Consider the following 23375-nt stretch of genomic DNA (forward strand, 5'->3'; position numbering starts at 1 on the left):
TTTTGTTTGTCACGTTCAGCTGTGAAATTCACAATGTTTTTTTCATTATCTTTGTTGTTTAGTTATTTTATAAAATAGAGTGATTGAAGTTTGAACTTTCTTCTTAAAGATAAAATTCCTTCTGTAAAATGCAATCGCATGTGTTCTAAAACAAAAGCGGGGTAGATGTGACATAAATCATCATCCGTAAAACGTCAAAGTGAAAAAGTTCTACGAATGACTTTGAATTTATGACTCGCATAATGAAATATTAAAAATATTAGGTAAACGAAAAGAGCGAATTCATGGCTGTAGTAATTCTCCTATTAATATCAACAATAGTGCTGATAATAATGGCAACATTAGAGACAATGATAGAAGTACATAAAAGACGTAACAAGTAGCACCCGCAAATAGAAATTTCTCACCGAGTACCTAAATTGCACTTTTGCTAGTTCTTAAATGGATCATTATAGAAACAGTAATACTTACAATGACGATACTGTCGATAAGACAATCGTATTGGTACGGATCATAAATTATTACAATAGTGATAAAATTAACGATAATACTTGTAATAATCATAATAACGATAATAGCAGCAGTAGTAACGATGGCAATAATATTACAGAATTAATATTACATTAACGTCATTAACAACGGCGTTGCGCGCAAAACTATGACTTCCGACGTGTTCTCCATGAACGATGGAATATTTAAGATCAATATAATTAATAATAATAATATAATAATATTAATAATAATAATAATAATAATAATAATAACAATAATAATAATTATAATTATAATTATAAAGCGACACCACCAGGTAAGCTGTTTTTTTACTGTACCTTCGAAAGTCTGATGTATTCGGAAGCTAATTATAGCACGCATTGCCATCCTCGATCCTATTTATTATATAACTAGTATCGAGCACATATTTTCGGTCCTGCCATAAAATTATTGTTTCGTTTCTTCCATCACATAGTACGAAGCATGAGAAACAAGTGCCTACACGCTCTGAATCACGTACCAGACATACCCGCCAAAAAGCATGAACAGAACAATGAATTTATACTTTTATCCTTAAAGAGTACGGGAAACAAGTACTCTTTATAAAAAGTACCTTAACGAATAAATGCGCCTTGAATGTGGTATATATGTATGTATGTATGTATGTATGTATGTATGTATGTATGTATGTATGTATGTATGTATTTATTTATTCGTACAAGCGGGAAATATAATAAAAACGAATTTCTTATTTCATTCTCGTGCACGTTTGCTTTTGGCGAGTATGCACCGTTTCGACTAGTTCGTTCTTTTTTTTTTTCTTTTTTTATACTTCTGTTCGTCGCTATTGCATTCTTTCATTCAAGCGTATGCAAGCATACACAGACATACACATACTTAAAACATTTCTTTCACGCCCTCTCGATCTTTTTCTCTCGTTCCCTCTTCTTCCTAACCTTACTTTTTTTCTCTTCTTTTTCTATATACCATCTTCTCTACGCTCTCGCGCACTCCCATCTTTTTATAGATACATACGACGCATAAAATCAGCAGCACATTGTTTTTTCTTCAATATATTTTTTTTATCGTTTTTCTTTTTTTTATTTCTTCTCGATCGTCGATCAAAGCAGTGTAGTAAGAGAGTACGGACAGGCGAACATTTGATAAATGGAGTGAACACGATAATAAGGCTTAATTTAAATCTGTTAGTAAATTGTAATTCCGCGCGCGCTAACATTCTCTGTGTACAGGCAAGTCTGTTTCCACGCAGGTATGCACTCGAACGACCGGGGGCCGGGGCTTCACTTCCTGAGCTTAGCCAGTCCACTGAAAACGTTATTATCGTTTCTTTTCTTTATTATTTCGTTTTTTTTATTCTCTATACTTGTGTATGCTCTTCTAGATGATGTCGTTCTCTTGTTACAGAATTGTTTGCTTGCTTATTTGGTTTCTCTTGCCCTACCCCGCTGTCTCTCATCCTTGTAACAGTTATCGATATTGTCACTCCGGTATATGCCACACGATCATTCCCTCACATCCGTTCCACTATCCTGCATCACTCTCGTTCGTCCGCCGCTTTTTATTTCTTCCTTCATTTTCTTTGCCTAACGTCAGAATCCTTGTTGGGTGTTGGCTTGCTACGGGACGAGATAAAACCAATTATTAAACAGTTAATACTATTCGAAGGTGAAACTGGTCACAAGAATAAGTCATACACAATGAGACGGGACACGGATACGCTAATCGATATGTGGTAACGTATTATTTTGTGCAAGATATTTTAAGAATTGGTAACGCTATAAGAAAATTTAGATATTTAACCTATTTGCTTTAAAAAATACGAAAATAGCTTCAAGCATAGTTTAAAGGATATTTAACTGTACGCTTCGTACTCTTTAAATAAAAATTTTTGCGTTCATATATCTTTACTTTCAATTTTCTGAGTAAGCGCCAGTAAAGCTGAAAGCGATGGCACGACTTCAGAGGGAAAGATTTAAAGTAATAGCGGGAGAGATACAACCGCGCCGGTGCAGACAAACGGCGTGGTTTTTTGGGGAAGGAATTCAACTGGATCGTCCTGTGACCTGGAATTTTCGGCGTTGGTGGCGTGTCAGGGGAATCGACAGGAAGTTTAGAGGGTGGAAGGGGTCCGCGCAGTGGTATATAGTATTCTAGTCTATCGTCTCGTGTGCTTGTACCCGGATCCCTGTATATATTAATAAATAAATTTCAAACAGATTTTCAAGTTTGAATCTTAGTAACTCTGCAGTATATCAATTTTTTCAACTTTGACTATTTGACTCCAGCTATTTTTTAAAAAGAAGTTGTTAAATTTAATAGTTTCCTAACAAAATAATAAAAAGTATATTAGATTTTGTTATTAAGACTATTAAGATTGCTTGTTTTAGTGATGAAATAAAGAAGGCTTCTTTTACAAGATGGGCTAGAATGAAATAATCAAAATTAAGAAAACACTATACTGCCATAATTATCTGAGACTGAATAAGAAACAAGTGAAGTTAACAAGTGACTGAATAAGTAAAAGTGAAGAATATACATACGTGTCAGGACTCTGATCAGTATCAGATTCCTCAAGTTCAGCCTTGTTTCGTTTCTTCTCATAGACTAGGATAATAGCGCACAGAACAATAACCTCTGCGCAAATGCCTAAGAAGGGCCAGAGTGCGGCGAGCTTGTCTTTGACCCTGAGGAATGTTTGGGCCTCTGCCACGTGAGATTCAGCAGTATCGGACCAGTTATAGGACACCCTACAGGAAACGTTACCACGATCGTCCATCTCGATATTTTCAACCATTAAGACGGCTCCGTAGATATTTCTTTCATGGTCCCATCCGAGCTTAACGCGACCAGCGCTGCGTGTGTAATTCTGGTTTCCAAATGTCCATGATACCTTAATACCAGGACTCTGTTTACCGGCACATGTTAAATGCAATTTCTCTCCTTCCACCACACTTGTTGAATCAGGAAGGTATGCAGTAGGTTTTGCTGCAAATAAACAAGATATTTTAATATTGTAAACAAATTAATAGAAAAATTAAATATAGTAAAAAATATATCAAAATTCTGGAGTTTCTGTAAAAGATTATTTTTCAAAGATGATATAATATTTAACAATATTGTTATAAAAAAACAAAATAAAGTGAAAATAATAAATATTCGACTAAAATTAAATTTAAAAACTAAAAAGAAGAAGGAAGGCAGGTTTTGTATTGTAGAAAGGATTGAAACCCTTAAGAATAAGGATTTTAAGATTATACTTACGTACGATCCCGTACTTTGTGGTATAGTTGGTTCCTTTACAAGTATAATTTCCATACACAGCTTCTGAGATCTTCAAAACTTCCAAGGTGCCTGTTTCATTATCCAGTTTAATTAAATCTTCGTTACCAGCTAATGCTTTATAGATGGGAATATCTTGCTTAAACCATTGCAACTTTTCCCCTGCACTTTTGTTTGCGCATTCTAATGTCATTGGAACATCCGTGGATGTAAGTATTCTGATCTTCTTATCTGTCTCATAAAGAAACCAAATTGTTACTTCATATCAAAAGTTATTTATTCTTCTTCACATAAGATGCTGTTAAATAACAAACTTGCTATGCTATTTGCATAGTACAAACCAACATCAGTTCATACGCTTGTTAATTTCACAATTTCTGTTTAGTAAAACAAAAATAACTTCAGTTGTTTCTCTGAGTTTATAAATTCAATTTGAACTCGTAATGCGAATTATATAACGTATTTTTCAAAATTTCTCAAGGTATTCAAGATCCTACGTTTCTTATCTTTAATAGTATTTCTTATCAGAACAGTCCAGGCCGTCGTTATCTTTCGAATTTTTAACAAAAGCAACATGAGAATCGATTTACTCCCGGATAAAACAATCTGTTATATCTTCTTTAATACAGTTCTTTAATATACTAGCAGTTTCAAAATACACATATTGTTTGATATTATTTACCAAAAAGTACAAAATCTTTGCTTCGCTCAAATACCTTATGAGTTCACTAATTAAACAAATAAAAATAAAGAGATTCTTAATGTATTGTTTATTCCATGCAAGGTAGGCATTTTAAAGATTTTCTTTACACAGCAATTTCCTTAACACAGTCAACTAATGTTTTATTAGCGAAACAGTTTTACACAGAGATAAATCTAATTGCATCTTTATTCTTCTAATAATCTTCAAGTTCTAAGAATCTTCAAGCGTCATTAAATTCGGAATTGGCACGAATATTATCATATTAAGAAATAATTGGATATACAAGAACGGTTAGATATTGGCAGCTGCAAGAATGAAATAATGTACTCAAGGCTTTTCGAAGCTTCTCCACTCGCGGGACAATAAACGGCTCGCTACGATAAAAATTGCAAACAAACAGTAGCAGTGATATAAATGGATAGCAAAACACTGTAACGTTTGAATTACATCATGGAACTGGTATATAGAACAGGTATCTGAAGATTATATATATATATAATCTTATATATATATATCAATTCATGAAAGTATTTGAACATTTACCATAAAAAATTATATTTATCTACATAATGTATGTGTTATATGAAATATTTTGAAATATCATTAATACTATAGTTGGTATGAATGACATTATTACATTGGTTAAATTTGAAACCAATCTTACAATGTACATTGAAGCTCTAAGGCGTTTACTGCAAATATATATTTAGCAAAAAATTAGTATATACAATGCTAAACATATAGTAAGCGTTAAAGATAGTACCACTGAATATTGTGGCTTATTAATATAACGAATAATTCATTGTTTAAATATTTTTCTGCTCTCTGGGAAATATATATGTAGTTTGACCAAATATTTTGTAGTTTCTATGTACATTTTTACATTTGTTTCAACCTTTACCAATACACCCATGGTAGTTGTATTTCCTTACAGTGTTAATGGAATTGTTAAATGTTTTATATAACACATAATACAGTGGCTAGAAAAAGTATTTGTACATCGTGTACATGTATCTGTACACGCCCTTATTTTCCCACGACACGTACTTTTATTAGGTTTTACATTTTATTTCAGTAATATGAAATTTTGAATTATATGAAAGCATTACTAAATAATATGAAATTTCTTACAGTGGAATTAATTAACCAGTAGGTATATAAATACAAAAATAAATATAGTCGGGTACAAATACATTTTACATATATATTCCACTATATATTCATACAAGGTTTCTAAATGTGTTTTAATACTTCGTAGTTTCAATACGATCATAAGAAACGCATTCTGTTTAGTCACAGCAATGTTCACCAGCAGTTGTACTCTCTGGACCATTGTTCCATCTCATATGATACAGTCAATAAAAGCAGTAACAAGCACTAACAAGCCAAGGATGATTATTAGTCGCAATTAATTATTATTTACGTTTGTACCACTACGTAGTCATAAAACCATGCGTCATCAGAAGCGAAAGAGTACAATAGTATAGAGCTCCACGTTTATTGTACAAGTCATAAAATACGTTTCACCATGTGATAACGCGTGAAAAAGACTGAGTATCTCAAATAATTGTATAATAATAATTATTATTACTATTACTAATTATCATTCATACAAACAAATATACTTAGAAGCTCGAGCAACGGGCGAACATCATTAGATTCATAATCCTAATCCCAGAGTGAACTCTGAACTTTCGTATGGGTTAATGAATGAAGGATTGATCGATGACAGCCGGTGGATAGTCATTAGCAATATGTCTCTTCATCGATTCGAGAAATTTACAAGTATCGCAAGTTCAACAAATTCAAATCTAGGACAGTGATGACACCTGAAACTCGGACAAGTACCTATTTAGAAACAACCGCCTGCGGTATATTGCTCCATAAAGCTGTCTTAAAATACTGAGACTTGAAAAAAGAATATTCTTGATACTTAAACAAAAATAAGAAGATTCTTTTGCTATAGTTTGTCCAATAATACTTATTGGACAATAGGACTTATTAATCAATGAAAATAGCTCTATATAATAACTGTATAAGTTATGTCAATACATTCATTAATATGAATCTTTCTGGTTTGTGCAAATGAACGCAATATTTGTGTCGTATCCCATAATACAGTTGAAGAATGGAGAAAGCTTTTCAAGTTATACACATGTTGCAGACATACAGTGTTGAAGCGACTTCCAATTGATTTCAAACAGACTATAATCTTCTGTTACATCTTCGATTACTCTTAAAATTAGCATTCCAGAACCTGGTATGCAACAAGAATTATATAAACATCTATTACGTTACATTTACATGCAGGAGAGACAAACAAAAGTATTATTCAAAATGCATACACAGACAACAAACACAAAATGCAATCAAGGTACATAAATATTTAAAAAATAGTCACAGTACTGCCCGAATAAACATTTGCATATCGTACCTGAATACATAATTATGATAGTGCTTCACTAAGTTGGCCAGTTATCGAAAAGCATTTTTTTAAAATCCCTAGTATCTCTCTTCATCGTGTTTGACACAAATATTTATTTTATATAGATAGACTACGGATTTTTATGCATTATTGTATTTTTATAAACATAACGGAAGAAATAAAACGTAAATAAAAATTTATTTCATCTACCAGATATCATAATAAATATTCTACTCTGGATATTTTGTACATTTTTGTATATTATATGCATTGAGTGAATTTTTGCACCTTTAGATTTCCCATAAATGCCTAAGAAAAGAGACAATTCCAAGAGATAATTGAACAAATCTACGTGGCGGTACCGTACCTGTAGCGTATATATTCTGAGAACTACAATGCGCGAAAACAAATGTAAATTAAGCAACCTATACACACTGAAATATGTTGCAACGTGTGTAAACTGATGCAGAAATTGTGGAACAGGCGCCTAATGAAGATAGAGACGCAAGACGAACAAACATTTAGACGCTTATGCGGGCAGTATCGCATGTAAATAAATATACAACATTATAGCAGAATATAAGTATAAATAGCGTAATATTATAGCAAAATATAAATAGACTGCCGATTTTTATACTAATTCATATTTTTAAAAATATAATTAAAAAAATAGAAATTGTTTTGCCTGCCAAATATTATAGAAACACTATACACCTTGGATATTTCATACATTATTCATATTATGCGCATTCTGTGAATTCTAAACTTCCAAATTTTCTAAAAGCGCATTAAAATCCGCAGTCTAAAATTTATAAGCGAAGGGGGCTCGACATATACGAACCAAAATTTATCCACAGATGAAATAACTCGTCGCTGTCTTGCGTGCATTTATAATCCCCATGATGGCTATCCGTCGCATGCATCGCTCGCAGAGTGCTGCTTCCTGTTCCCACCGGCGATTGAACCGTCAGCTGACCACTAGCCAGCTCTGGTTCCAACGATTGTCCGTTTCTGGTCCATCTGATCATATCGTCCGGCTTCAAGTCGCTACACTCGATCGACCAAGGTTGATTCTCGTGCACGATCGATGCTCCCTTGTAGGTTACTTTATCGGGAAGAACATACGAGCACACATCAAGGGGTGTACGACAACAACCATCCGGAGATAATGACTTGTACGAGCATCTGGTTTCTACGAGGAACAGATCACGAGTGTGCTGTTCCTGAAGATCATATATATAGACGTTGCTAAGTCTACGGCAGGCTTTTTCAATATAAGGTCTGATCACACGTGATCAATCAGGATTTAAATTTTAAGGTTTTCTAGTTATTAAGCACATCATGGTGCTGCATAATGTATTATACTATATGATAACTTTTCCTTGTAGAGCTTTGAAATCTGTTTATAGTAATGTTATTCTAACGTTGTAGTTTTTTATAAATATTTCCTTCTTTCAGGAAAACAATTTATATTACCTACAGTGGCTCATGAAAGTATTCGGACACTTACCGTAGAAAATTTTTTGAATTATTCAAAATATGTTTCAGAGTCGTTTCGAATTTTCCCAATAACATGATAGTCTTGTCCCATTACAGTGCTAATAAAATTTAAAAATATTTTCCGTACCACACATAATAAATTCATTAAAAGTTCCATTCATAGTAAGTGTTTAAATACATTTATATTTATTTTATATTCTTATATTCTTAATCGTAAACGAATAATTACTAAATCTTCATTATATATACGTATAAGTATACGGAATACAGAAAGGAAGTAAACTAAATAATAATAAATAAAAGAGGCTAAAAAAGGAATTTTCCTTCTATTGCTATGCATCGAACATGGCTTTCTTCACTTCAGATTCGGTAGAAAATAGCACTCTAGTCGATGGACTCGCAACGGTGAGTCGGAACCGGCCGGCGCCAAAAAGTCAATCACGACGGTGCAGCGGCAAGAATGCAGGAACATCGGTAACGAACACGTTGATCCGGTTCCACGGGGCAGAGGACATACACGCTCGGCAATTCCTATTTATTTTTAGCGATTTATTCTTTTACAACACCCCGTCGTCCTCGTAGACACCAACTCGACCAGATGAAATTATAATGCATGCAGGCTCAGGGAAAAGAGACTGATAATCACGAACACATCGGGCTGACCTATAAAGTGGCTTTACTGGCTTCTGCCTTCCTTGTTAACCGATTTAAGAATACACCGCGATCAAGAGACACCTATAAGAATCGATGATTGTTTGCAATTTAAACATATACGTAACGCAATTATATTAGGAATATAATCTAATGACCTTTATTTCAACAGTTATTTCTAGACTGAAGATCATCGCCAGTTGTTTAATGAATTTATAATTTAAGTTTTTAATTACGAAATTTTATAAGAGAGATAGAAAGAACAAAGAGAAAGATATGAAACGTCAGAAGTTTATAGAGAAAACGGATAAGATAAAGAACAAGTCGAGCCACTCTGTTTACAGAGTCGGAGGTGTACTAGAACGCAGAGTAGGATGGAAAAGGGATCGATAGCACGAAGAACACGTGCCGTATGATCCTAAGCATCAGAAGTGACTATATTGCAGAATTATGTGGCTCTACCTAGGCGCGGTTCTAAAAGGGAGTTGGAAGCCTGACGTTCATTCGTAATTCAAACTGTTACCGCATGACCGACCATCTGACTTCTAATGGCACCACTGACGCAGAATCGATCTTTGACGGTTTTAATAACGTTAGCAAACTCGACCTTTGGAATTCTACCAAAAATGACCAAATGACTTCGAAATTAAATAACCCTTTAGATTATATTTCCTTAATTTTATTAACATCACAGTTGATTTCATTTATTTTTCCCTAGAAATGATTGTTGGAAAACCTAACCTAAATATTATCACAAAAATATCAAACGTTTATAATTTATAATTTTAAACAAAAGAATTGTAGTGGTAGCTAATGCTTTCACATAACTTGTTTGTTTTAGAAATAAACTTAAATGTACATTTAATTCGAAGTAAAAATATTCCGGCAGAAGAGGACTTATTGTATTCGCACAACGAACTGCCTCCAACTGGAGCGAACTGGAACTACGCAGTATCGTTTTTTTGTTTGGTCTGGAGATACCGAGTTCCATGTGGAACGCTCACAGGAACTCATGCGAGAGGAGTCAGAAAATCTTCGAACGTCTCTTTATGCAAAAATATAAAAAACACGATGGAGGACGCAGGAATTGGGACGCTCCGTGATCTAGGACGCAATTTGGCAAGTTGGACTTGCACATACTCGCGAGATAAAGCACAAACGTAAGATAGCCAATGCATATAAACACGTTCTACCATCCTGACAATGTCAAAGGTCGAAAATTTCTAACCATTATAAAGTTGAAACCACTGAACTCGTTCAAAGAAAAAATAAGCATATGGTTCGTGCAATTAAAGAGTTAAAGCAGTGATTTTAGTTTCAAGTTTCAAAAATGAGTTATTCATTTTATTTATTATGTTTTATTCAACTAATATATTATTATTTCTCATTTCAGATTCTAAATAAGGATGAAGTTAACAGGCTGAATAAATGACCAAATTTTTCACACAGTGACCAAACATATTTATCACGAACTCAATTTGCACATGAAGTTTCTATGTCCATCCAATTTCGTCATATTCTTAATTGATTCGCACGCTAACCAACAAGCTCAGAAGATAAATGAATTTCAAATATGGGTCGCTTAAAAGACGGTCGTTGCGTCTCCTGATAAACTCATCAGCCTGATGTAAGAGAGTAGAGCTAGAAAGTTTTTCCAATAAGAATACATTACAATTTTTCTGCTCCAATAAGCCCAGTAGATAAATGAAACTACTGAGGAATTGAACAACTTCGTACATGTTTTATAATTCTTGGAAAAAGTACGTATACACGAATGTACAAAAGCACGTAATGTACAAATTATTCGATTTTAGTGGTATAATCAGTATTTATATAAATTAACCACTGATGTGCAAAAATGCAAAAGAGAAAAACAATTTTTATAAAATGTTTACAAGAGATTATTCTGAGTGACTAAATCAAACATTATTCAGATTAAAAGGTTTGACCTACAAAATGAACAATATCGATGAGTAATGCATTGTCCCATAAGCATTAGAAAGAAGTTATCAATCTATATTGACTTAGAATTAACAGAAAGTTAGTCATTTAACAAAACCAACAAATACCCCTAAACTCAAACTAAAGATTATGTTCTCAGGTAAACTTATGCTTCATTTATCACGCGAACCAATTCCGTACACGAGTTACTTAAGTGATTTTTCCTCTAGCATAACCTTCTGTCTTGTCCTCGAGTTTCGATATTATCTCGAGCTAAACGAGACATGCAGCGCTTGAAATCCGATATCGGAAAGGCCAGTAGCTAAACAAACATAAACGTTCAGAAGATACCAATATTTGTAAAGGTGAACAAGATTTGTAGTCTATAGTAGAAGATAAAAATGACTTTTTCAACAAAGTTGTCAACTTAATCTTCTCTAAATGACTTTCACCAGATAGACGTGAAAAACGTAATGAAACTTCCCAACCTATACAAGACGTCTCTTTTATCACGTAACTTCAACGAATAAGGGAAACTTTGATAAAAAAAAAATCTTTTTTAGAGTCTCTGGTTACTCTTTTACAAAGACCGTAATTTTCATACTTAATTCGACTAATTCAATGACGTAACAAAATTCAGGTTGCCTCCTGAAATAGTATCTAACTTGATGGCGTGCAATTCAGATGGGAATACACCTTCCTACCTAATACATACAAAGAAAATGAGCGGGTAATTAAGTTTGAAATGCGATGAAGTATCCTCAAATTGCCTTTTTGTTTAATTTGTCCCATTTTGTGTTTAAATAGAGCAAACACGGCCAATCTACGTGTGTTTACGTATGTTTACGTCAACCAGTCAATAAGAGATCCTGCTTCTCTTACGTCATCCTCGGGGAGGGATAGTAGGTACGTAGCCACAAGATACACGTTTGCCAACGATACGCATGCGATGATTTACAGTATCAATCTGTATCTGAAAAAGACATACGAAGGAAGAACGTTGGAATTGTAAACATGGTCACGTGCCAAATATATTCGATCTTCGAAGATGAAGCAAATTCATCGATTGTATGACAAGTACAGAACAAGAGAAATTCTTTCGCCATCTTTTTTCGTCTTCGAGTTTCCATAGTAACCACATCAGATGAGCCTATTAACAATTTTCTTGGAAAATCACTAGGGTTATCCCTATCTATGTTGGAACAAACTTAACACATTTATAATAACAAAACAATTTAATCCTACAAGTGAAGTAAAGAAGATTAAAATTCGAAGAGGATGAGTCATTGATTTATTTGAAAAGGTTAGTTAAACAAAAATAAAGTAGGCTACACAGTGCTTCATCTCGATTCGAGCGATTTCGGGTCAGGTGTTTTCATGGATTTCTATAACAACTTCGTACAACACTGTTTTGCGTTGTGATGTTAAATAATATCAAACGATCCAACTACGTGCTCCCTACGTGTACATTAAAATGCATTCTTTTTGGCACCTAATTACAGTCCAAAAATTACACATAATTACACACCATTGGAATTCGTAAGGATGCCTGTTGCGAATAAATTTCGCCTTACACGAATAATATTGTATAGAATGTCAACATGCATGAGAATTCATGCTATGATGATTCAACATAATTCAAAAGAAATGTTACTTGAATTATCGGTAAGTAATGTCGATAAAAAAATACTCACTCTTTCTACTTTTCAGCCAATACTTTTCATATCAATAACTAACCATAACCTATATTAATTTTATACATAATCCGTTTTAGGTTAATAATTTGATGGTAATATAATATAACTTCCCAGAACGATTACGGGTATTTTAAATTAATTGAATAAACCTACCTAATTCTCGACAGATGTAAGCTGCAAAGCAGCAATGGGTACGCGAGGTCACACGACCTACCATTTCGATGACGAATCGGTAAAATTATAAATAAGCTACAACACTGCATACAAGTCCGTATACATCATAGTGGTATTTGCCAGCAGCTGTAACAAAGGTCGGGCATCGGCTAGGCATTATGATTCACCATAACGACTCGTTACACTTCACACTATCATGAAGAAACAATATATTCTTAAGTTGCCGATAATTAGATTATTAGCTTATCTTCCACGAACGGATGATACATTAATGACAATTCATAACTTTTCCTTTTCAGCCGAAACTGATGAAGAATAAAACGTCAATAGGATTGTAATTATTTGAAAAGACAATCTTTTAAAATCATACAAGTCAAATGGAAAAACAAAAAAACAATTTATTCAATATTCTTAAAATAAAGATTAGTAATAAACTTGATAAAATTAATAAGTTCAAATAAAACTTTTAATGAATCCTTTTAATCAATCGCCATGGATTATCTATATACAGGTAGTGACTAGCATTCGAAATCAGTTCTAACCTAGACCTAACCCAGACCTAGAATACAGAAAGACAAAAATTTTCAGTCAGTTCGATCGAGTAACAGTTATGTAATAAACTAAAGATACTCTAATGAATTTATTTTGGTGATGCATAAAGCGACCCTTGATGTGGGAATATATGGCGGAACAAGTAAACCAAAAACGTCGCCCTAGTTAGTTAAACGAGGGTCGCTAGTCACTCTAGTTGCCTGGTAGCACTGCCTGCTTACTTATCGATAGAATAACACGTAAGAAAGCGATCGATTGAAGCGCACGAAATTGTTCGTGCCTTCGCGTTCTACGGACAGAGTATAGAATAGTGAACTCGGCAAAAAACGTTTACATTCGGAATCGATCGGCGCACTCATGCCCACTACCATGAATAATGGACAGATATCGAGTTATTTTCTCTAATCCTTTTGATGAAAAATTAGAAACACTTTTTAAGTCATTTATAAACTGTGAATATTTATGTAAATTTAGATTTTTATCAATATGATTAAAAAAATGAAACCTAAATAGGAATTTCTCTCACCTAGTAAATCTGATAACACTTTTGGATATTTTATACTTTTTCATATTACGTGTATTCTGCAAATTTTGTACTTTTTCTTTTCTTAGTTTTCTATAAATGCACGAACATCCACAAACTCACATATTTTTATAACTTATATAAAATACTATTTAGAGTCGATGTTGTTATTTCTTAAATTTTATTTACCATACGAATGATATATGATATATATGATGTTCGATTATATAAAATACAAACAACCAAGTCAATATCTGTATTATGTGTTCTTTTTCATTCAAAGCAGTAGATATTGATCTCGCGATAAAGAAAATTTTATGAATAAAGAGAATCGACTCTGGTATAAGATAAATTTGAATTTCGTATAAATTCTCTTTTCTCTTTTTTCTAGGAATAAAATGATTCACAGACTACAGAAAATTATTTGAGAAATATGTTCGATGGAGTTTGAAGTTTGCATGCCGTTGTTACCGTTACATTATCCTATGGTACATCTTAAAGGGTCAAAAATAGACAGGCGCTCCCAGGGTTAGACGTAAGCATTCTTCTCGTCTGGTTTGCAAGCAATGGCAAAACAGAGCGGATGAAAACATTCACCGTGCTAGAGAATGGAGGTTAAGTTTACATTTCAATAAACAAAACACGCGAATTAAGAATATAAACGGCCAATCTATGATAATCTGAATATCAATTTTACAAAATTGCAAATATAACCATGTAATAATTCGAACTTATATCAAAACGAAAACAAAATCTGTTTAATTTTGCGGTGAAATATATCATACGTAAGGAACGTTCGGCTTGCCCATCCCAAAACACGACGCAGACAAAATGGAAATTATATTCGTAGACTCTGGTCTAAATATAAGTATTCTTACGAACGCTTGAAAACTTTTCACGCAACACATTTTCACAGCTCTATGAACGTTTTCTTCCAGTTTAATAAATGAGTACCTCATAGAAAAAAACCTGATAACCATCTTTTTATCTCCTGAATTTCATATTACTTGGTAGGAACATTCTAATATGACCTTGAAAGGAACAAGATATTATATAAATTCGTCAAGTTTTATATAAAAAAAAGAAAGAAGAAGAAAGATATTCATTTCCAAAATCGACTCAAAAAAGGTATGGCCTTGATAAAAGGAAAAACCTCACTCATCCTGTTTTTCTCCTATAATTTTTAAATAAGATTTAAAATTTTGGTGTTCTTTTCTTATGACATAGATGATAAATGTATGATAAATGAATGGAACTACTGATTTTGAATATAAAGAACGGTAGGCACCATAGCGTATTTATCAACGAAACTTAACTGGCCGTACTATCATGATGGAAAATCTCGCGATTTACGTAATTACCGGCCAAACATTAAGTTCCGTGTAACGATCACTAGAAGTAAGTAAAGTTTTCTGGGTGGATTAGTAAAATAGGGTCAATTGTTACGCAACAAAAGTTGCTTGGCGTGGGTACTTTGCGTACGTCTCTCGGAATGTAGCTGCATCGAATGCGACCGAATCCCGGTGTCTTGCGTCGGTATAACCAGAGGTGCGCAACTCGAATGACCGCAAAGGTCAAAATTTAGTCGATACATTACTCTACCCGATTATCGGATTATATTTCAAACTTACATGCTTAAATTTTTACCTACACACTTTTATGTGACATATTAAACAACATAAAAAAACATTATATTATTGCACTATAAAAAAGAAATATATATACTTTATCACTTAAATTAAAAGATATATACATATATATTTCACTGTTTAAATTAAATATATACATCGCACTATTTAACTTAAAAAAATATATATATATTATATTATTAAAAAATATATGTATATACATTTACATGTATTTTTATATATATGTAATAGCATCAAGAAATTATATACCATTGCCAATAAACTTCGATACAGTTGGAATTAATTTCTGCACGAACACTACCAACCATCACCACACCGACATGTATCATATTCGAACAAAATTTCAAATATCGATATGGAAACAATTCCAGAACTAATCTTACCTATACGTGAAAGTAAGATGGTTGATTAGGACACACGTGAGTGCTACTGAGAGAGAATAGAGAGCTATGAAATATTGTTAACCCATATCTAAATTCTGTTTTAAAGTCACTTCATGTAATCTGGTGATGAAAGTCATTCAAATATTCATACAATTCATAGAAAGAGTCGTGGTTGAAGATGAGTTGATGGCATCACGTATTCAATGCCGCGTTGAGATACTCGCATTTCTAACGCAATGCGGTATAATCAAAACTAAAAATAGAATTTCATAATCTAACAAGACATGTCGCTTGCATTAACGCGAAATATTCGCGAAAATTATGTTTCAAACAAATATTTTTAATTTAAAACGGTAATTTTTGTATATGGAGTATATAAAATGTGTAACTGTATTCAATTTAATGAAAACTTTGCTTGTAATTAGCACGTACGATAAGGATGCGTTTTAGACACCATGTGACATGTACGTCATAGTACCAATGAATTTTTTAAACTCGTCAGATTATAATCAAGATACATGTCAATAATTGTAATGATTATGTTGAAGCGAGGAGAGAAAACTTTATTATTACAGAAAATTTTAAAGAAACGAGAAAAAAACTGAGAAGTGTCTGTTAGAAGGAACATTTTTCCCGGAAACAAGATTCGATTGACATTCTTTATTCTTCGCTAGTAATATCAGCCTCTGTACGTCAATTTTTTATAGTCACACATATAATCTATGGATATAGTAAATACGTTTTCTAAGGAACTAATCCAACAAATACGTTAGGGTGTCCTCAGACTATCAATATATATTATCAATATTTCAAGATTCTCAACTAAAAAGATCATTATATATTGCCGATACAATATTGTCAATATTATACAATGATGTTAAAAACCTTGAAATATTGACAATGTTATTGATTGTCTGAAAGCACCTTTAGAATAATCAAATATATATATATAGATTCTTACTAGCAGTCTTACATTGTGTCTCGGATGTTTTATTCGTCAGAACGACACTTCGTCAGACCACGTACCCACTATAACCGAAGACTATAAAACGCGTAAGATTTTCCAACTCGACAAATATCTCATTCCGTTCAAATACTTCTGGAAGAAGGTACTATCTTCTTAAAACAGAAGGAAGTTCGAAGAATAGTTTCCGAATACGACTTGACAATGTGACGGGGGTACAACAAACGCTAAAAGACAACGGTGAAAAGGAATAAAAGACAATAAATGGTAAAATGGACTAAATGAATGGCAGAATGGTAGGCAATCCGAAAGAGAGGATAAGTCTCACCTGCCTGGATCATGACGAGGGTGCCCGCTAAATATAGCATCCCCAGCAGCACAAAAGCAGCTCGCCTCTCCATCTCGTGGCGCTAATGTACGCGGTGGCGCGTGACTGTGTGCACTTTGCGATACTTAACGATTCGATACGAGGCGAGTTTCTAGGGATCCTTAGACGAATCACAGTATAATGACACCTATGTAGGGCTGCCGTATCTTCGTTTTCGTGATCGCTGCCGTGGTTGTCGTATCTTAGCCGTCGTCGTTGTTGCCTTGGTCGTCACCGTCGCCGTCACTGTGGCCTTCCTACGACACCCTTCCTGTTGTAGACAGCTTCTCCTTTTCGGCTGTCCACTCTCAGCCAACTACGATAAAGCCCCACTACTCTTTGCCGATCATTTACACACGCACTCGTCACTTCGAGCCACGCCGTATCATTGACGTCTCAACTCCTCTTATCGTTATCTCTTCGCACGGTTATTATTTTTTTATCTCGGTGTATGCACAGAACAACACCGAAATTCTCTCAGTCTTACAGCACCTGTTTCCTCCTTTTATTCCTACCGGATCTCGAGTCTCGAACTCGAAATCGTTAAGGAATTCGACAATTAGCACCACAGAGCCGCAGAAACAACAGTGTCAGGGAAAAATGGCTGCCCACTGTCTTCTGCTTTAATTTTCTGCGCGGACTTCGCTCTTACTTTCTCGATCGTTGTTCCCTCCTTTTCGCTCTCCGACGTACACTGATCACGCACGTCCTCTACGGCTGTCCAATAAGACTCGCGCGCGCATGCGTGCTACATTTCCATCTAAAAAATATAGATACCTCCAGATTTTTTAAGCACAGTTTATATTACGATTTTATGTGCTAATGACAAAGAATATCAGTTTTTGGATTATATAGATATTTTTATTTATATAGTATATAGTGAGATTGTTGTTATGATATGTTCAATTTTAGAAAATGGAATAGTTGACTGGAAGGAATTTAAATTATAGGTGTACAAACCTGTATTGATAAAATGACCAATACGCTATTGATATTGGTATTGTAGATATAATATTTCCTCTCTGGTATGACGTAATAAATTAAGATATTAAAAGATTTCTATAGTATGATGATTAAAATTATGGCATTTTAGTAATAGAGCTGTCGATTAGTGGATTGAATTAACATGATAATGCGTTTAAGCTCGTTCATTATTCAATGATAGTGAGCTTTCCATAAAAACAGCCCAAAAGTATTTAATTTATTATATGTAAATTTGTATAATTAAATTGTTTATATTCACTCGTGTAGAAAGGTATTGAAGTATAGTTAAGGAAATAAATATAATAATAGAAGAGTTTTCACGAACTTACAGATTGTATAGAGTAAAAGATGTACCTATGTATATAGTAAATTTGTAACAACACTTCTTTGATATACTAGATGTTATCTATAAGTTATATCTATAGTCAACTCATACAAAATGAAAAGGAGCTAAAATTCCTCATCGATTTTTTTTAATTTATCATAATTACATATATTACTTTTTTATTGTAATTCATAAATTAGTATTTCATAAAAAATATTACATAATATATAAATTATACATACGCTTATAAATATATACACAATATAAATTTTTGATTTAAATAAAATCATTAATTTATTTGAGAAATATGTAATCTGTTTTTAATATCTATTTACAATAAGGAATTTTTTAAGGTATATTTTCAAATTAATTTTGATCAATGTACTAGATTTTTATAGACAAGGTCATATAAATTAGTGTATACATATATAGAAAGCTTTCTAAATTCGAAGAATGTAAGATATATTTTTAAGTTATTAACTTTTAATACAAAAGTAAAATTGACTTCTGTATTGTATATTGGTTATATATTAAAAGAATTGAATATATCTTGTCTATCATAATTTTCAATTATCTTAGTAATCCTTTTATTGACCTCCTTATATTCTATTCATATTGCAGAAGAAGATATTAAAGGAGCACATTTTTTTCTCTTCATATGAAGTAACAATTTAAATAAATTAATAACATTATACAAAGGGGAATAATACAACTGAATCAGAAATACTGGAACTGTAAGTACTCTTGTGATAAGATAAATAGATTTTGTTAAATTGCTTATCATTATGTGTAAGGAAAGTAATGGAAAAATTATTGATACCACCAGATAAATAACTGTAGAACTACTTATTAAAGGGACTTTGATATCAACTCAGATTTATACGACAAGATTCCAAAAGAATATTCTTTCCAACAATTTCAAAAATTATGGCAAATATCAATAAAGATCACGCAAAATTAAAGGAAGTAAGTGCTTGTTTTACTGAGAAAACATTAAAAGATATATTATATACTGTGCATAATGGAAAAGAAGTGAATGTATTGAGTTGGGAATTCGGTGGATCAAGTACGACTGGGGACAATTATTTATCAACAATTTATAAGATTAAAGTCACTGGTACAGTAGATGGAAAAAAAGTACAAGTTGGTTTGGTGGTTAAAGCTCTACCAAAGAATAAAGGTAGAAGAAAGACATACAGAAGTGCAGAATTTTTTAGCAATGAGATTCTATTTTATACAAAGGTAAAAAGATGATTAGTTCATTCATTCGTAAAATTCATTCATTTAAGATATTTTTTAGATAATTCCAAAATTCGAGATGTTTGTAAAAGAAAAAAATCAACCTCAAGCATTATGCATTCCACGTCATTTTGCTTCTGTTATGGATGGTGAAAATGATTTTATAGCATTGGAGGATGTCACTTTTTTAGGATATAAAATAATTGGTAGACAAAATTCTCTAGATGAAGAGCAATTCAAAATGATTTTAAAAAGTATAGCAAGATTTCATGCAATTTCTCTTGCATTTAAAGATCAAAATCCACATGAATTTAAGGAAGTTGTAGAGTATTTGCATGAAACATACTATAGTAATGAACATTGGAATTGGTACAAGAGATTCCATGTAAGGTTATTAATCTTGTAATTTTCAATGTTTAACTTTGCAGAATATTATGATGTTAATTAATTATTTTCAGGAGAAGATAGTAGACATTACTAAAAATGCCTTAGCTATAGAATATCCTGATAGTGAAGCGGAAAAAAGATTGAAGTCTTATAAAGCTCAGGACTTATTTCAAAAAGCAATTGAATTATGCAATCGTAAATATCATTCAACATCTGTTGTCAGTCAAGGTGATTCATGGATCCCAAATTATATGATCCGGAAAATAACTGAACATGAAGCTTTAATACTTGATTTCCAATTGGCAAGATGTGCCAGCCCAATCTTAGATCTCTCAACTACTTTTTATTCTTGCACTGATAAAGCACTTTGGGATGAAAAATTTGACATATTATTACAATTTTATTACAACGAACTATTCAATACCATCACCTTACTTGGATCTGATCCTAGAAACATATATTCATGGGACATGTTTATGAATGAGGTAAATTGTGTTCATATTTCTCAGTAAATGTGACAATTTTCAGTAATAACACATAAATCAATTAATTATAGGTAAAAGAACAATTTGTATTTGGTATGATATTTGCAATGGAAATAATTCCAATGGCTTTACTGGATGAGTCTGAAGTATTTGACTTAGATCTTATAAAAGATGACAATGGAATAGATATAGCTGATGTATGGACATTATCATACATTAAAACAAAAGATGGCAGGCTTAAACTGGCAAATATCGTTGTACATGCTGTTGAAAAAGGATTTTTCTAAATCATACAAACAAGTATATTTTATACATAATGTTTATTAAATGTGTAGCATTAAATAAAATATAGACAATCTGTATTTGTATAATTTCAATTATAACAACACAGTTTAAGTAAAATATAGTTTGTATAAGAGTAGATATAGATATTCATTATTCATTCTTTTATGAATAATGAGTGTTTTAAAATTCTTTTCTTATCATTTATTTAGGTTAAGAAATTAAGAAAGTTTTATAAGGTCGTTTCATTTTCATTTATAAAAGAACATCTATTGCCAGAAAATATAATTCACAACTATGAGTATATCTATGAATGAATATTTCATGTTAGAATTTCATAAAAGCAAGCAATTTTATATGAAAGAATATTAGAAATTCATGATGTATATTTTGATTGTTAAATAGCATCACATTTAGGAAAAGTATTTTTACATAAACTGTAAATTTGTGTGACAAAATAATCAGCGTACCTTACGCCGATTATTTTTATAAATTTTGATGCTGAACATTATTTGTTAAAACATTACTGGCATCAAAAACAGTAGTATCCTCATCATCTTCCTCATCTAATGGCAAAGGTCGCATCTCAACATCTTGTCTATGTGCAAGAACACCATATTTTCGGACCATCTGGGCACGTGTTTTATTTAACCTATGAAATAACATACGAAGAAAATATTTAATCAAAAATTAAGTCGTCAACTTAGGCTGAAAACAGTAACTACTGATTCCAAAGCATCTAAGATTTAATGATCAAAAGAGAAATTCAATCTCATAATAAATGCTATATACCTAAAGCTACGGAACACGATATAGGCCAAGACAAGAACACTTAGCCCCACAAACACAAAAAAACCACGCTTCAGAGCTCCAGCATTTAAAGAAGTTGCATGTCCTTCACCCACATGCTGTTGAAAATTCACATTATTAATGATTTAGTAGTAGAGCTTTTGTAATTATTTTTTTAAATGTCTAGGTACATGAAATCAAACCCATTTTGGTTAGATATACTGCAAAATTTAAAAGACAGTGATAGAAACTAAAAGAAACATCACTCCAAGGAAATGTTCATATGTTTGTTGTGCGATAAATTTCAAACACTAACCTCTTTCCTTGTTTCTGTAATATGTGCAGTTTTATTACCATCTGACTGTTTTGAGGTTATATTATTCACAGTTTTGTTAACCTCGAGAATCGGTGTGCTACCAGGTAAGACTGCATTTTGTTGATGTTTTTCTTCATTTACAGAAGTCTGTGCGTTATTGTTTTTCAGAGTTGCAAAATCTTTATCTAGCGACGTTGATTCAGGTACAGCCCTGTTTATCCTAAAACTTCCATCGCATACTGCGCTCCGTTCTAATAGGAAGATCAACAGAAATATAAAAACTTTTATCATCTGGATCTTTGAGCGTGTCATTGTTCCGTGTCATTTGTAAAAACAAAATTCTAAGAAGGAAAACAGCGCAGCACTATACGTTGACGTTTAATCACGGGTTCCATGTTGACCCGGCTTATAATACTAACGTTTCAACTCTCGTTTTAACTTCAATCGCTGTTTCGCGGTACACTCGTATATGTGCCGGTGATTATAAAAGTGGCCTAAGTCATTTTTTTTTATACATTTCGAGATACATATTTAAAGTTTTGCGCTTGACGCATGAATTGAATTTTGTTTAACGACACAACGATCGACTCAATTCAACTGTACTTCGCAAAGATGGTTTCAAATTATTGTTACGTAAATAAACGCATCGCAAAATAAGTGATAAACTCATTTTTTTTAGATTCTTGACTTAGGTCACTTTCATAATCATCGGCACATATGCCAAACATACATACATATATTATATTACTATGGACAGTATTCCGGCGAGATGATTTAAATACAGATTACAGAGCATCACGACACATATTTATACGAACATATACAGAGATTTACGGAAGTATTCGAACACCTATAGAATTTTTTTACGAATATATTATGCATATTCTACAAAACTTTTTGAAATTTCGTCAACACTGTAATGAGACACAACTATTATTATTATAATAATAAAATTTGAAACCAATTCGAAAATGTATGTAGGAATTACAAAAAATTTATTGAAAATATACACTTAATAAACAACTGTAGTATATAGCATGAATAATAATCTTAAATGTACAGTTAGTACTAGAAATGGTCTCACTAAATATTGTGGCTTATTGATATAATAAATAATTGACTATCCAAATGTTTTAATAATATTTGCGAAATGTATATCTAATAAATATCTTGTAATTTCTATATTACATTTTTAGATCTACTTCAAATTTTTCCAATACAATCACGATATTCGTGTCGCGTTACAA

General features: G+C 32.5%; 3 protein-coding genes across 9 annotated transcripts; 1 reads left to right on the forward strand and 2 right to left on the reverse strand.

The window, feature by feature from the left end:
• Positions 1 to 533: 533 nt before the first annotated feature.
• On the reverse strand, positions 534 to 18017 carry LOC122569247 (neuroplastin). Its single transcript, XM_043729996.1, has 5 exons — positions 17283 to 18017; positions 7762 to 8025; positions 3775 to 4023; positions 3054 to 3498; positions 534 to 2129 (listed from the first exon to the last, which is right to left on the reverse strand). Exons 1-5 carry the CDS (start codon positions 17353 to 17355, stop codon positions 2084 to 2086), a joined length of 1077 nt encoding a protein of 358 aa, XP_043585931.1. The 5' UTR covers positions 17356 to 18017; the 3' UTR covers positions 534 to 2083.
• Positions 18018 to 18130: 113 nt separating this feature from the next.
• Positions 18131 to 21103, forward strand: LOC122569245. Of its 7 annotated transcripts, none has more exons than XM_043729988.1 (6): positions 18131 to 18346; positions 19252 to 19364; positions 19457 to 19872; positions 19931 to 20254; positions 20328 to 20741; positions 20813 to 21103. In XM_043729988.1, exons 3-6 carry the CDS (start codon positions 19558 to 19560, stop codon positions 21026 to 21028), a joined length of 1269 nt encoding a protein of 422 aa, XP_043585923.1. In that variant the 5' UTR covers positions 18131 to 18346; positions 19252 to 19364; positions 19457 to 19557; the 3' UTR covers positions 21029 to 21103. The 7 variants fall into 7 exon arrangements, with proteins under 7 accessions (XP_043585923.1, XP_043585927.1, XP_043585925.1 ...); XM_043729992.1 differs by having other exon boundaries at positions 19486 to 19872; XM_043729990.1 differs by having other exon boundaries at positions 18131 to 18323.
• A 133-nt stretch (positions 21104 to 21236) lies between these two features.
• Positions 21237 to 22832, reverse strand: LOC122569248. Its single transcript, XM_043729997.1, has 3 exons — positions 22129 to 22832; positions 21816 to 21931; positions 21237 to 21675 (listed from the first exon to the last, which is right to left on the reverse strand). The coding sequence occupies exons 1-3, from the start codon at positions 22438 to 22440 to the stop codon at positions 21510 to 21512; spliced, it is 594 nt and encodes a 197-aa protein (XP_043585932.1). The 5' UTR covers positions 22441 to 22832; the 3' UTR covers positions 21237 to 21509.
• Positions 22833 to 23375: the final 543 nt, after the last annotated feature.

This window comes from Bombus pyrosoma, linkage group LG7, assembly GCF_014825855.1.
Source record: "Bombus pyrosoma isolate SC7728 linkage group LG7, ASM1482585v1, whole genome shotgun sequence".
In the NCBI taxonomy this organism is placed as follows: Eukaryota; Metazoa; Arthropoda; class Insecta; order Hymenoptera; family Apidae; genus Bombus; species Bombus pyrosoma.